This window comes from Solanum lycopersicum, chromosome 10 (genome assembly GCF_036512215.1).
Source record: "Solanum lycopersicum chromosome 10, SLM_r2.1".
In the NCBI taxonomy this organism is placed as follows: Eukaryota; Viridiplantae; Streptophyta; class Magnoliopsida; order Solanales; family Solanaceae; genus Solanum; species Solanum lycopersicum.
The window spans coordinates 52,850,619-52,867,711 of NC_090809.1; the positions used below are offsets into that span (position 1 = coordinate 52,850,619).

The 17,093-nt window shown below is 36.0% G+C and overlaps 2 protein-coding genes across 2 annotated transcripts; one reads left to right on the forward strand and one right to left on the reverse strand.

Moving 5' to 3' along the window:
- The first annotated feature begins 216 nt into the window (after positions 1 to 216).
- LOC138338912 (uncharacterized) lies at positions 217 to 1,945 on the forward strand. The gene is made up of 4 exons (XM_069289997.1): positions 217 to 286; positions 644 to 708; positions 1,317 to 1,712; positions 1,916 to 1,945. Exons 1-4 carry the CDS (start codon positions 217 to 219, stop codon positions 1,943 to 1,945), a joined length of 561 nt encoding a protein of 186 aa, XP_069146098.1.
- A 728-nt stretch (positions 1,946 to 2,673) lies between these two features.
- Positions 2,674 to 15,683, reverse strand: LOC138338913 (uncharacterized). Its single transcript, XM_069289998.1, has 11 exons — positions 15,447 to 15,683; positions 14,901 to 15,317; positions 14,767 to 14,827; positions 14,095 to 14,129; positions 13,688 to 13,800; positions 11,459 to 11,570; positions 4,244 to 4,361; positions 3,983 to 4,187; positions 3,343 to 3,490; positions 3,029 to 3,126; positions 2,674 to 2,782 (listed from the first exon to the last, which is right to left on the reverse strand). The coding sequence occupies exons 1-11, from the start codon at positions 15,681 to 15,683 to the stop codon at positions 2,674 to 2,676; spliced, it is 1,653 nt and encodes a 550-aa protein (XP_069146099.1).
- Between the last annotated feature and the right edge of the window lie 1,410 nt (positions 15,684 to 17,093).

The following is a 17,093-nucleotide window of genomic DNA, read 5'->3' on the forward strand; positions in this document are numbered from 1 at the left end:
GATGATTGTTGTTGGAAATTGAAGGCATCTGTTAGAAAGAATTCAGAAACATTCATAGTGAGATACTTTAATAGTGAACATACCTGTCCATTAAGGGATAGGGTATTAAGCAAGGTACAATCCACAGTTGGATTTATTAGTGGTGTGACAGCGCCTAAATTAAAGAATCATAAAAGAAAACATACTCCGAGCAATATAATTGATGATATCAGGAAAATGTATGGCGCTGAGATTTCTTATCAACAAGCATGGCCCGCAAAAGAGCGTGCATTGGAACTTATAAGAGGTAAACCTGTTGATGGCTACAGAAACATGTCAAGATACATATATATGCTGGAAACTGTGTATCCAAATTCATATATAAGGATGCATAAGTCTAAATACAACGAATTTATGTATATTTTCATAACATTAAGGCCAATGATGAGAGGATTTGGGTTATCTAGGCCTGTTGTTGTTGTTGATGCTTCACATCTCAGTGGAGCTTATTGAGGTACATTTGTGTCTGTTAATACACTTGATAGAGCAGGTATGACATATTGTTTATGAATTTATTTTATTATTTTCTTAATAGTAAGTAGTTATTTAGTATATGTTGTTTTGTGTTTATATATTAAGGTTGCATGTTGCCTTTGGCATACAGAGTTGTTGACACAGAAAATGATTGTTCATGGACATGGTTCTTTCAACAATTTAAGAATGCATTTGGTGAGAGGAAAAAAATGTGTATTGTATCTGACAGAAATGAAAGCATAAAGAAAGGTGTGAGTATTGTTTATTCAACTGTTCCTCATTTTGCATGCATATGGCACATCTGGAAAAATGTGTGTTCAAACTTTAGGAGAAGCAGGACCTTTCTAAGTGATCTGCTTTATTCAATGGCTAAGGCTTATAGAAAGGATGATTTTGAAAAATTGATGGCTAAATTGAATAAAATTGATGGAAAAGTAAAAAAGTATCTTCAAGATGGTATGAAGATGGGCTAGGTCTCATTCAACAGTGAACCGTGGGAGAATGATGACTTCAAATATAGCTGAATGTATCAATGGTTGCCTTGTTGATGCACGACAACTACCTATTATAGATTTTTTGGAGGAAGTTAGAATTCTATTTGGTTCTTGAAATTGCAAAAATAGAGAAATAGCTTCTTATACAAAAGAAACATTGGGCAGAAGATTTGAAGAAATATTGATTTTAAACGCATCAAAAAGTGCAAAAATAAAGGTACATATTTGCTTTGTACTTATTATTTTATTGTTAAACAAAAAATGAAAAAAAAAACTTGTTGACTGTCTCTATTTTTTTTAAAATTGCAGGTTGTTGCATCTTCTGAGTTTATTTTAACAGTGTATGAAGGTGGAATTAGATACATTGTTTGTCTTGAGAGGAAAACTTGTTCATGTGGGAGATTTCAGCATGACGAGATACCTTGTCCACATGCAATAGCTGTCTTGAAGAAGAAGAATATAACAGATGTACACCTCTGTTGCTCTGATTATTATAAACACAATGCATTAACAAATACTTATGCAATTCCACTAGAACCAATGCCAGACAAAAGAGAATGGAAAGCTCCAGACTCTGTTTTTGAAGAAGTTGTCTTGCCACCTAAATACAAAAAGATGTCTGGGAAACCAAGAAAAAAGAAAAAGAAAAATGCAGATGAAAAGATAACAATAAAAACGAATTGTTGTGGACGTTGGGTCAAGAAGGTCATAATAAAAGAACATGTACCTTCTTTCCAAAAGATTCTTGATTTATATTTTTTTTAGTTTATTTGATGTGTAATAATGTTTTTGGATATTTTTAATTTGCTAATAATATGTGAACTTTTTTTATTGATGTGTTTAACACATGTGATTGATTTAAGCTATAAAATCTGATTTGATACTAAATATATTAAATTTGTATGCAGAACAGAAATATCAATTACATAAAATGGTAAACGTATAATGGATCTGATATTAACTAATATAATTAAATTTAAAAAGTTAACAAAAATATAAACTAAACTAAATGTATATATATAAGTATATTATTCATACTCTTGTACGATACTACTTATGCAGAACACAAATAATTTATATTATTTAATGATATCCTAATTTTATTTTTTGATACTAAAATAAGAATTTAGTATAAAATGTCAAATTCGACTGTATACAAGTATACCAAAAGACCCCCAGTTACTCGTATCAAAAGACCCCCAATTTTCTTTTTGGGCATTAAGTGATTAGTCTTCTCTTTGTCACAGTTTTGACAGGAAAAATAAGGGATCATCCAACAAATTTATTTGTTCGAAGTGGCTAGAGTTACTGAAACACAAAATGAACGATCAAGTATGTGTATATTTGTGTACATGTATTATTATGCAGAGTGAGAGAATTCTATTGTGTATGCATCTGTACATGTATTTGTATGACACACAATTACTTAGTTAAAATTTATTAATTATATTTTAATCAAGTAATTATGTGTCATAATTTAGTAAATAACTTAATAGTTAAAAAATTTAATATAGTATCATCATCATTTTGACAAGCTAAATTATTAAAACTGTAAAATGCTTAGTAATATTGAACCAAAAAAAATAAGTTGAAACACAAAATACTCCGTTCCAATAATAGTTCAAAAAGAATATAAGCATAATTAATCAACATCAACAAATGCATCTTATGCCTGTTTAGAAAACCCGCCCTTTGACTTTGTAGGATCATCGCTATGACTAACATATCCATCCTTATGTTTGTCCATGCCATACTTCCATAACAGTGTTCCGTATCTGTTGCGCAGATAGTCGCTCTGAAGACCAAAGGATGGAATTTTGATTTCGTTGCTCAAATATTCAGCATAAGCAGCTACGAACATTACATATATATATATATATATATATATATATATATATATATATATATATATATATATATATATATATATATATATATATATATTAAAAAGGATTTTAATGTAAATAAAATCTAAAAACTAAAAATTTTTCAAACAAAAAAATTGATTCACAAATACTTACAAGCTATCGCTTTGTTGTTGCATAATCTCTTGTGCATATTCAACTGTAAAAGAATGTTGAGGACCTAACAGTTCACATGTTTTCTTGTCTTTGTACGCCTACAAAGATAACCAATTAATTCTATCCGTTTTATCAAAAAAGTCGTTATCATGTAGATAGTTAGGAAGCATTACAGACAACTGATTAATCTCTTCAGGAGGTACTCTTTTCCTTGACCCACAAGATGAGTCATACACACGTATTAACCTTTTCTTCAAAACAACCACAGCCAACACTCAATGAAAATCTTTTCCACAATTAATAGGAATATAAACCTCAGCAACTACATGCCAAGGTAACGAAGCAGGTATCAAAAATCCATTAATAATGTCTTTTATAGACCTTTCATAACCAGCTATAGCAATACCACGACCAATATGTTGTTGTGTAGTCAGATATTCATCAACAGGTGCACAATAATACCTATTATATACAATGTTGATGTATGACATAAACAAGCAGTTGACCGTAGTGTATCTGTATTGATCTAAGCCTCTTAATTTTGACTTCTTCCGTAGATAGTAAAAAATCACATCTAGATGTTGTTATAAATATAAAACAACACAATATGAAATCTTCACTCTTTGAAAAATAAATAAAAGATTAAATGTAGGTATAAATAAATCTGTAAGGAGATCTCTAAATAGTATGAACAATCTATATATTGTATTATTTGAATAATTTAAATGTATAATGTACCTGATCAGTCCAACATTTGATTGGATGTGACATGTTATAAAATCAGTTCTTGTCAACAGGAAATGCGACAACAAAATCCATATAATCAAAGCCAAATTTAGAAGATTTGCCTCTATATTTATCATCATCATGTTTCCTGTAATAAATAATTTTAATTCAAAAATAAAGTACTTAAGAAAATGATTTTATAAAAAAACATTATTAATAAAAACTTACTTATTGACGTGTGATTTAAGGAGTCCCTTTTTAATCCAATCTAAAAATTCTTGTATTAAATCTGGCGATACAGGAGATGTGATTCGGCAATCATCAAATGGAGTAAATGGACGGATATGATCGTCTATTTTGTCCTTGCCCTTATCAGTTGATTCAAACGAATGCACATAGGGAGACTGCAAAACCTTAGAAGGTACCCTGTTACCTGAGCAAGAATTTTAGTATCAACATCACTGACACCAAGCTAGGATGGTAGCTGACTGTCCGATAACAAATCATCACTCCAGGTAAGTTGTAGAGGAATGATTGCATCCAATGGGTTGACATCCAATGTCATTGCTTCATTTTCAAGTGTGAAGGATATCGATGAGGTAGAATCCTGTCATATCAAATAATTAACAAACACAATATATTTTCAATAACTTATGCAAGTTAAAATATACTAATTTTTTTCAACCTGTTTTTCCAATATGCCAGCAACATGATCTAAAATTAATAATAATATTTGAACAAATAAATTATATGTTAGTGTTTTAATATATATTATGCAGTCAGTGATACTTAAAAGTAAAGTAATAAATTTAATAGAATAATTTATAAACAAAAATTCATGATTAAAAACATCATATCTATTTTTACTGTAAAAAAATAAAGCAATTGTTGATTTCAATCATTATTCAAATATAAACTGTTGGAATAATGTATTAACCATCTGAAAAGATACTTTATTGCAGAATATGAATAATAGAGTATCAATCAATGGATTAAGTATCAGATTTTTTATTACATTCTGTCACGACCCAAACCGGGTTGCGACTGGCACCCACACTTACCCTCCTATGTGAGCGAATCAACCAATCTAACCTTAACATTTCAATGTAATAACAACAGAAAATAATGCGGAAGACTTAAACTCATTAATAAAACCAATTCAATAACTATCAATATTCAACATCTATTATTCCCAAAACCTGGAAGTCATCATCACAAGAACATCTACTTTAAACTACTAATTCTAAGAGTTTCTAAGAAGCTAAAAATACATAAGAAGCTAGTCCGTGCCGGAGGTTCAAGGCATCAAGACACGAAGGAGAACATCCAGTCCAAGCTAGAAGCGTTAGCTCACCCTGAAGATCCGGTGTGACGAAGACTGGCTTGAGTTACTGTTAAGTCGAAGATGACGGCACGTTTGCTGCACTCCACAAATAACGAGAAGAAAACAATAAAAGTAGGGGTCAGTACAAAGCACGAGTACTGAGTAGATATCATCGGCCAACTCAAAATAGAAAACAGTATATACCAAGTAATATCATAAAATCAACTATGATACTCAACATGTAGCAACAACAAGCACTATATCATTAACAATTACCGTCAAGTTCACACATGAGGACTCAAGCCCCAATACCATACTCATTTGGGAATCATGTTCATTAGATTGAGTATATTAACATCTTTCAAAATTCATTATCTTTATTTCTCTTGTGTCGGTACGTGACACTCCGCTCCCTCATATTCATTATTCCTCTTGTGTCAGTACGTGACACTCCGATCCCCTAAATCTACATGTCGGTTCGTGACACCCGATCCCCTAAATCTACGTGTCAGTTCGTGACACCCGATCCCCTAATTCTACGTGTCGGTTCGTGACACCCGATCCCCTAATTCTACGTGTCGGTTCGTGACACCCGATCCCCTAATTCTACGTGTCGGTTCGTGACACCCGATCCCCTAATCTCATTCTATCAACTCATCAAGCCTTCTCCCTTACCAAGGCATTGTCAATCTCATTACTTTAGTTCATCAATCCATCTCCCTTACCAAGGCATCCTCATCAAAAAGAGATTAGGTTTTTATCAAGATTTGAGATTCAATAACTTCATCATGCTTAATATAATCACAATTATATAATCACGTTCATGCATGCATACAATTAAGCACATAGCAGGGTTTACAATACTATAAATACATATCATTCTCTATTAAGAGTTTACTACGAAAGCATGAAAACCATAACCTACCTCCACCGAAGAATTGGAATCAACAAGCAATCTCCCAAGCTTTGCTATTCTTCTTCCTCGTTCGACTCTCTCTCTCAATCGATCAATCTCTCTCTCTCTTTTCTTTTCTCTTTTCTTATTCAAAACTCTCTTTCTTTTACCCTAATTAACATATAACTAAGTGTAAAAGATGACAATAATACCCCACTAATTAACCCAAAATTACCTCTTTTATCCCTCAAGAATTTTGAGTTATTAATGTAAACCCACGAAATCTATAATTAAGGAAAGAATAGTCCAAAACGTCCCTTAAAACGTGTAAAGAAATCCGATTCTAACTAGGATTACGTAACCTGTGACGGGCCATCGTGACTGCGACGGTCCATCACTCAGGTCGTCGTGAGGGCCAGGACTTTATTTTCACCAAGGACACTGTGACGGTCCGTCACACCTGTGACGGTCCGTCCTGCAAGTCCATTACGAAGTTCAGAGAGTCGATTTTCAGTACCCAATTTCAGAATCCCCAAGTATATTGAAACGAGACATCTATGACGGACCGTCGTGCCTGTGACGGTCCGTCGTGGGTTCCGTTGTTTCAGCCAATTTTCCAGAAATAAAATCTGCTGCTCAAAACGACTAAACAGGTCGTTACAATAGATACCAATTTACCCATCGTTCGTCCCCGAACGATCACAAGAAGGAAAACAAGGGAGAAAAGGAGTACCTGAATCTGTAAACAGATGTGGGTATTTTTCTTGCATATCTGCCTCCTTCTCCCAAGTGGCTTCTTCAACCGGTCGATTCTTCCATTGCACCTTGATGGATGCAATCTCTCTTGACCTCAACTTGCGAACTTCTCTATCTAAGATAGCAACAGGCTCCTCCTCATAAGACAAGTTCTCATCAAGCAAAACTGAATCCCATCGGATAATGTAATTTCCATCCCCATGGTATCTATTCAACATCGACACATGGAATACCGGGTGTACTCCGGACAGCCCTGGAGGCAAGTCTAACTCATAAGCCACCTCCCCTACTCGCTTAAGTACTTCCAATGGTCCAATGTACCTTGGACTTAGTTTACCCCTTTTTCCAAACCGCATCACCCCTTTCATGGGTGAAACTTTCAACAAGACTTGTTCACCTTCCATGAACTCTAAGTCTCTAACCTTTCGATCTGCATATTCTTTTTGTCTACTTTGCGCCGCTAGAAGCTTTTCTTGAACAGACTTCACTTTTTCCATCGAATCCCTCAATAGATCAGTACCCCAAGGTCTAACCTCGAACGCATCAAACCAACCAATGGGAGACCTACATCTCCTACCATACAAGGCTTCGAATAGAGCCATGTCAATGCTTGAGTGATAGCTATTGTTGTATGAAAACTCCGCTAAGGGTAGGAAGCTATCCCAATGACCACCAAACTCTATCACACACGCACGAAGCATATCCTCCAACACTTGAATCGTTCGCTCAGACTGACCATCGGTATGAGGATGGAACGCAGTACTAAGGTCCAACCTAGTACCCAATTCCGCATGCAATGTTTTCCAAAACTTAGAAGTAAACTGCGTACCTCTATCTGATATGATGGATAGTGGAACCCCATGCAATCGCACCACTTCCGAGATGTAAAGTTTGGCTAACTTTTCTGCATTGTAAGTCACCTTGACCGGAATGAAATGAGCAGATTTAGTTAGCCTATCAACAATCACCCAAATGGAGTCATACTTACCCATTGTCTTCGGAAGGCCAACCACAAAGTCCATTGCAATTCTTTCCCATTTCCATTCCGGAATGGGCATTCTCTGAAGTGTTCCTCCGGGCCTTTGGTGTTCATACTTTACTTGTTGACAGTTTGGACATTTGGCAATAAAATCCACAATGCCACGCTTCATTCTACTCATACAAAAGTGTTGTTTTAGGTCACGATACATCTTAGTTGCACCCGGATGTATAGAATACCTTGAACTATGAGCCTCTGTCAGAATAGTGTTGATCAAATCATTGACGGTACACATACCCTTCCGTTGATTCTCAAAACACCTTCCTCATCGATTTGTGCTTCCTTAGCCTCCCCTCGCAATACTTTATCTTGGATTCTTCTTAGTTTCTCATCATCAAACTGTCTTCCCTTAATCTTGTCAAGAAAGGAAGATCTTGCCTCCACAGAAGCCAATAATCCTCCCTTCTCATTTACTTCTAATCTCATCAAGTCATTAGCTAGAGTCTGAACCTCTCTAGCCAATGGGCGTCTAGAAACTTGCAAGTGAGCTAGACTTCCCATGCTTCCCGCCTTTCTACTTAAGGCATCCGCTACAACATTCGCCTTTCCCGGATGATACAAGATAGTGATATCGTAGTCCTTTAGTAACTCCATCCATCTCCTCTGTCTTAAGTTCAAATCTTTCTGAGTAAAGACATACTGTAGGCTACGATGATCCGTATAGATCTCACACTTAACCCCATATAAATAGTGTCTCCATTGCTTTAATGCAAACACCACCGCAGCCAATTCCAAATCGTGGGTCGGATAGTTACGTTCATGCACCTTTAGTTGCCTTGAAGCATAAGCAATCACACTCTTCTCTTGCATTAGTACTGCACCCAAACCAGAATAGGATGCATCACAATAAACAATGAAGTTCTTACCCTCTACTGGCAAGGTAAGGATAGGTGCGGTAGTCAACAAGGTCTTGAGCTTCTGAAAGCTTTCCTCACATTCGTCCGACCATACAAATGGAACATTCTGCTTAGTCAAGTTCGTCAATTGGGAAGCAATAGAAGAGAATCCCTTGACAAATCGGCGGTAGTAGCTAGCTAACCCAACAAAGCTCCTTATTTCTAACACGTTAGTGGGTCTTACCCAATTCTTCACTGTCTCAATCTTAGAAGGATCCACCATCACTCCATCCTTAGAAACCACGTGTCCCAAGAAGGACACTGCATCTAGCCAAAACTCACACTTAGAGAACTTGGCATAAAGCTTCTTCTCCCTCAACATTTCCAATACCATTCTTAAATGCTCTTCATGTTCCTTCTTGCTCTTTGAGTATACAAATATATTATCAATAAATACGATCACGAAGAGGTCCAAATATGGCTTAAAAATCCCATTCATCAAGCTCATGAACGCAGCAGGGGCATTCGTAAGACCAAAGGACATCACTACAAATTCGTAATGTCCATACCTCGTTTGAAAAGCAGTCTTTGGCACATCTGTTGCCCGTATTTTCAATTGATGATAACCGGATCTCTAGTCAATCTTAGAGAAGACACAAGCACCTTGTAACTGATCGAACAAGTCATCAATGCAGGGAAGAGGATACTTGTTCTTTATGGTTACCTTGTTTAGTTGTCTGTAGTCTATACACATTCGAAAACTCCCATCTTTCTTCTTTACAAACAAAACCGGAGCACCCCAAGGGGATGCACTTGGTCTAATGAAGTTTTTGTTCAATAATTCTTGAAGTTGTGACTTTAACTCTCTTAACTCCGCGGGAGCCATTCTATAAGGGGGTATAGAGATGGGACAAGTACCGGGTTCAAGATCAATACAGAAGTCAATATCCCTATCCGGTGGCATACCAGGAAGATCTGTAGGGAACACATCTAGAAACTCACGGACCACCGAAACCGACTCAATCGAAGGTACTTGGGTAGTGTCATCCTTGAGATGTGCCAAGAAAGCTAAACACCCTTTACTAACCATTTTCTTAGCACGAAGAAAGGAGATGATACGCACCGGATTGGAAGTGTAGTCACCCTCCCACACTAACGGATCTTTCCCAGGCTTGGCTAACGTCACCATTTTAGCATTACAATCCAAGATCGCAAATTGCGGAGAAAGCCAAGTCATACCCAAAATTACATCAAAATCATCCATTTCTAAGATAACCAAATCTACATAGGTGTTGCTCCCCACAAAGTTCACCAGACAAGACCTATACACCTTTTCAACTACCACAGACTCACCCACCGGAGTAGAAACACGAATAGGCATATCAAGCAATTCACAATGTAAATTAAGACTATTAGCAAATGCGTAAGATACATAAGAAAACGTGGATCCAGGATCAAACAATACAGAAGCCATGCAATCACAAACCAGAAGATTACCTGTGATGACAGCATCAGATGCCTCCGCTTCAGACCGCCCAGGGAAAGCGTAACAATGGGCCCTATTGTTCGTCTGTCCGTTGCCTCTACCATGTTGGGATGTAGTGGCTCCAGTTTGCCCATCACCTCGGCCGTTTTGGTGACCACTATTACCTCGACCACCACGCCCTCCAGAAAAACGGCCTCTACCATGACCACCTCTACCTCTAGCTATTGGGGGTCTGTAACTCTGTTTTGGACAATTTCTCCTAATATGTCCAGTCTCCCCACATCCGTAACACTCTCTGGAGTCAAGCATAGGTCTCTCGGAGAAGTGTTGACCGGTCTGAGGTGGTCCCCCAACTACAGTCTGTAGTGAAGACTGAATTGGTCGGACTGAGTAACTTCCCGAACCCTGTCCTCTAGTGTAAGTACCGTTAAATTCACCTCCCTTTCGAAACCTTTTTGATGTCGATGTCGTAGTGAAGTCGTCTGGCTTCACTCCTTCCACTTCTATCACAAAGTCTACCACCTCTTGGAAGGATTTTGCCGTTGCCGCTATCTGTAAGGCCAAAATCCGCAATTCTGACCTCAACCCCTTCACAACCCGGCGAATTCTCTCTTGGGGACTGAAACATTATTGGGTGGCATATCTGGATAGTGCGTGAAACCTAGCCTCGTAAGCATTTACCGACATCCTACCTTGCTCTAGGCTCAAGAACTCATCCCTTTTTCCTATCCCTCAAAGTTCGGGGGATATACTTCTCCATAAACAAGCTAGAGAATGAGGCCCAAGTCATAGGTGGTGCCTCTGTTGGTTGACACTCAATATGTGACCGCCACCACATTTTGGCGTTCCCTTGAAACTAATAAGTCACAAACTCCACACCAAACCGTTCTACTATACCCATCTTGTGTAGTAGCTCGTGACAGTCAACCAGAAAATCATAAGCATCCTCCGATTCAGCACCCTTGAAGACTGGAGGTTTCAATTTTAAGAACTTACTGAAAAGTTCATGCTGATCATTTGTCATTATAGTCCCAGTAGTCAGACGTGAAAACGTGCCTATTTCCAATGGAACATCCATGCGGGGAGTCATAGTAGCCGCATGTTGTACCTCCGGAGCCTGAGGTGCTGGTGCAGAGAACACTGGGGGTGTCTGGCCCTGATCAGACAACCCACTGAGATAGGCGAGAACCTGATTGATCATCTCTGGGGTAGGTTGGGGTAGCATTTCCCCATTTTGAACTTGTTCAGTTTCCCCATCCTCCCCTTCTCTTATTACCTCCTCAGTCAGTGGAGGAGTCACTGCCCTAGTATCAGATGGGCTAGGTGCTCGTCCTCTTCCCCTAGAGGACGTCCTCCCACGACCTCTACCACGGCCTCTTGCCGTTGCTCTTCCTTGAGCCACGGCCCCAGTGGCTGGCTCAGTTGTTTCTTGTCTGGCCGGTGTCGCTGTTGGCGCGGTCGTTGCTCTAGTTCTAACCATCTGCGAAATAGAGTGAAGATGGTCAGATATCAATTCGTATCGTCTAGATACCAATTGGACTCAAGTAGTAGCACGAAAGAAAGAATGAAAGAGTGAAATTTTCCTAAAGTCTTATAGCCTCTCAAGGAAAAGTAAAGGCGTCCCCCTACCGTTCCTTAAGACTCTACTAGACCTGTTCTTGTGTGATGAGACCAACGAACCTAATGCTCTGATACCAAGTTTGTCACGACCCAAACCGGGTTGCGGCTGGCACCCACACTTACCCTCCTATGTGAGCGAACCAACCAATCTAACCTTAACATTTCAATGTAATAACAACAGAAAATAATGCGGAAGACTTAAACTCATTAATAAAACCAATTCAATAACTATCAATATTCAACATCTATTATTCCCAAAACCTGGAAGTCATCATCACAAGAACATCTACTTTAAACTACTAATTCTAAGAGTTTCTAAGAAGCTAAAAATACATAAGAAGCTAGTCCGTGCCGGAGGTTCAAGGCATCAAGACATGAAGGAGAACATCCAGTCCAAGCTAGAAGCGTTAGCTCACCCTGAAGATCCGGTGTGACGAATACTGACTTGAGTTACTGTTGAGTCGAAGATGACGGCACGTTTGCTGCACTCCACAAATAACGAGAAGAAAACAATAAAAGTAGGGGTCAGTACAAAGCACGGGTACTGAGTAGATATCATCGGCCAACTCAAAATAGAAAACAGTATATACCAAGTAATATCATAAAATCAACTATGATACTCAACATGTAGCAACAACAAGCACTATATCATTAACAATTACCGTCAAGTTCACACATGAGGACTCAAGCCCCAATACCATACTCATTTGGGAATCATGTTCATTAGATTGAGTATATTAACATCTTTCAAGATTCATTATCTTTATTTCTCTTGTGTCGGTACGTGACACTCCGCTCCCTCATATTCATTATTCCTCTTGTGTCGGTACGTGACACTCCGATCCCCTAAATCTATATGTCGGTTCGTGACAGCCGATCCCCTAAATCTACGTGTCGGTTCGTGACACCCGATCCCCTAATTCTACGTGTCGGTTCGTGACACTCGATCCCCTAATTCTACGTGTCGGTTCGTGACACCCGATCCCCTAATTCTACGTGTCAGTTCGTGACACCCGATCCCCTAATTCTACGTGTCGGTTCGTGACACCCGATCCCCTAATCTCATTCTATCAACTCATCAAGCCTTCTCCCTTACCAAGGCATCGTCAATCTCATTACTTTAGTTCATCAATCCATCTCCCTTACCAAGGCATCCTCATCAAAAAGAGATTAGGTTTTTATCAAGATTTGAGATTCAATAACTTCATCATGCTTAATATAATCACAATTTTATAATCACGTTCATGCATGCATACAATTAAGCACATAGCAGGGTTTACAATACTATCAATACATATCATTCTCTATTAAGAGTTTACTACGAAAGCATGAAAACCATAACCTACCTCCACCGAAGAATTGGAATCAACAAGCAATCTCCCAAGCTTTGATATTCTTCTTCCTCGTTCGACTCTCTCTCTCAATCGATCAATCTATCTCTCTCTTTTCTTTTCTCTTTTCTTATTCAAAACCCCCTTTCTTTTACCCTAATTAACATATAACTAAGTGTAAAAGATGACAATAATACCCCACTAATTAACCCAAAATTACCTCTTTTATCCCTCAAGAATTTTGAGTTATTAATGTAAACCCACGAAATCTATAATTAAGGAAAGAATAGTCCAAAACGTCCCTTAAAACGTGTAAAGAAATCCGATTCTAACTGGGATTGCGTAACCTGTGACGGGCCGTCGTGACTGCGACGGTCCGTCACTCAGGTCGTCGTGAGGGCCAGGACTTTATTTTCACCAAGGACACTGTGACGGTCCGTCACACCTGTGACGGTCCGTCCTACAAGTCTGTTACGAAGTTCAGAGAGTCGATTTTCAGTACCCAATTTCAGAATTCCCAAGTATATTGAAACGAGACATCTGTGACGGACCGTCGTGCCTGTGACGGTCCGTCGTGGGTTCCATTGTTTCAGCCAATTTTCCAGAAATAAAATCTGCTGCTCAAAACGACTAAACAGGTCGTTACACATTCATTACATCTTCTGTTTGTTTTTCACCCTCCACTACAGTTTCAGCAGAATCATCAACAGTTGCAAAATTCGTATGCTTTGGTGAAACAATCGGATGATCAGAGTTATTCTATTAATATGCGTTGTGCAGTCAGTGATACTTAAAAAATAAAGTAATCAATTTCATAAATTAAAGTATATACCAAATACATGATTTAGATCATCATTTATATTTTATAACTAAACATTAGTTTATCAATGATACACAATTGTCATATAAAAATTGATGGATTAGAGTATCAAGCACCAAAAAATACTTTATTAAACTGATGGAATAAGATATCAACCATCTGAAAAGATACTTAATTGCATAAAATGAAAAATAAAGTATCAATCAATGTGTTAAGTATCAGATTTTTATTACCTTCGTTACATCTTCTGTTTGTTTATTAAGCTCCACTGCAATTTAGCAACATCATCAACAGTTGCAAAATTCATATGCTTTGGTGAAATAGTCTGATGAGCAGAGTTATTCTATTAATGTGCGTTGTGCGTTGTGTAGTCATTGATACTTGAAAAATAAAGTAATCAATTTCATAAATTAAAGTATATACGAAATACATGATTTAGATCATCCTTTATATTTTAAAAGTAAACAATTAGTTAATCAATGATACACAATTATCATATAAAAGTTGATGGATTAGAGTATGAAACAGACAAATTAATACTTTATTAAACTTTCTAATGCACAAAAATATTAAGGTATCTTCAAATAAATTAAGTATAATATTCTTAAATAACTTTGTTACATCTTCAGAAGATACCTTTTGTTTTCCAGTAGCATCAGAATTTTCATCAGCATCGTCTACAGTTGCTTCATTAGAGTTACTAGAATTTAATTGTGTATCAACATTTTTTTCGCCACAGAATCATTCATCATGTGTGGCGATGACATTCCTCCCATATCCTAATTTTTTTTAAAAGAAAAAAAGTCACCTAAAAACCCACAAAAAAAATAACAAAAATCAAAATATCACCTTCTCAGATTTGTTTCCTTTCGCAGCAACAACTATCAACAATTATGAATTGTTACTCTTTATTAAAGCCTCAAGAGCTTCAACTTTACTATCAAGATCTCCAAATTTTTGGTCAATCTATAATCAAATTTAACATATAATAAATAGTAACACTAAAACATATAAGAGTTTAAATTGCTTGATTACTTACATAAGACTTCATGAACTTCTTCAAATCATCAATTTCTGAACTGCCCAAATTTATTTTTTCATTGAATGAATTTGGAGAAACACCAACACCAGCTACATTCTCAGATCCTTTTTGTTGTGGTTCTGGATTTTGGAATGAATGAACTGGTTGATGATCTGATTCCTTCTGTGCTTTTGAAATTCTTGATAGATCATACTTATGTGGATGTGCAATTTTTAATCTCTTGCGTTTTGGTGGGGTTGTTCCTACATTAACACCTCTTGATGTTCTCTTTAACAGAATATCTGGAGGTTTTGTTGTGAAGTCTTCAAAATCAGAATCCTCCTCCGGATGCACATCATCATTATCTGAAATTGATGAAACTGATTGGTTTGGCGGTACATAATTGATATCTGGTAACCCAAGAGCTGATATTTCCTCAGGAGTTGGTTGAATGTTAGAACATTAGATCTATAAAAAAAACAATTAACTAATGACAATAAACATATTAAAGTTGTATTCCATAATAAAACTAATTAATTAAGAATGTTGTATTGAATTAATTACCTCTGAAAAAATTATTTCCATAAAAAACTCAAACTTGGGCTTCAAACCAACAACTTGCCAGTTGCAAATCCTCGGTATACCGTTTCCTTCTTTGACATCAATATCGGTGTTTATCGTAGAAACACATTCATAAGTCCATATATTAAGTGCATATGGAAATCCATTCAACCGATACAATTTTTTTGAGGGTTTGTACTTTTTTCGAAAGGATTTCATTAACTTTTCAAAAGCTACCATATCCCAAGGAAACTATTGGTAACTACCATCTTCCACCATATAAAAATCTTCAATAGGAATTGGTGTATTATCAGGTTGGGAATACAAAAATGTATGGATAAAATAAAGTATAGCCATCTGAAGGGCATCCTCAATATTTTCCCATTGACCCACCATAAACCGGTCTACCAATCTTTGTTTGTTAACATTATATTTAGTATCAGGAAAATATCTTTCAACTAACCTACTGGTCTTTGAGTCCGGATATGTAAAGTCCTTTACATTACATTTACAATTCAAACCAGTAACAATTGCAAATTTACTGATGCTAAATTTCAACACATTCGCTTTGGCATGGCAAATGTGAATCTCTTCATCTAAATTATCATGCTCAATCTCTAACAATATAAACACTTAGTAATTTGGCCTTGGTAATTGCATCTAGGGATATTTAGGTATGGTGCAAAAATTGTTTCTTTAAATAAATTTATACCTTCAACCTTGATAGATGATACTAAGTGTTCAACAAAATTCGCGTTGTATATTGGACCAAACTTTAATGCATTAATTGGAATATGTTCAATGACGTAATTCATATTCTACAATAAAACAAATAAAATGTTATCAAATTGTAACATATATAAAAAGTTTATAAACTATTGAGCGCATATAATAATATTAATGTTTTAAATTGTACTAAAAATTGCCTAATGCTGATACTAAATATAAATAAACAGGTTAACATGACACTTACAAAATACTATTTGAAACTATATGTAAACGAAATATTAAATTTAAATATATTTCTTTGATACGTTAAATTTCATGTCCAACACATAAAAAGATACTCAAATTCACAATTTAAATTAGATACTTAAATTTTTATATACTTATCAATAATTCATATAAATATGATACTTAAATAACATATGTATGACAGTATGATAAACATATACTATTATTTGATACCTTAATATATACGAAATATAAGTAAAAATAAAACAAAGAATCATTCTATCATGAGAACCAAAAAAATGATACTTAATAAAATTAATTGAACATACTAATAAATTTATTCAAAAATCATGATAAGATTAAGAAGACACTTAATACAATTCATCTTATACTAAATAGATATAAACAGGTTAACATGATACTTACAGATACTAATTGAAACTATATATAAACGAAATATTAAATTTATAATATATTTCTTTGATACATTAAATTTCATGTCCAACACATAAAAAGATACTCAAATTCACAATTTAAATTAGATACATAAATTTTTATACACATATACTATTATTTGATACCTTAATATATACGAAATATAAGTAAAAATAAAACAAAGAATCATTCTATCACGTGATACTTACAAAATACTATTTGAATTTATATATAAACAAAAAATTAAATTTAAATATGTTT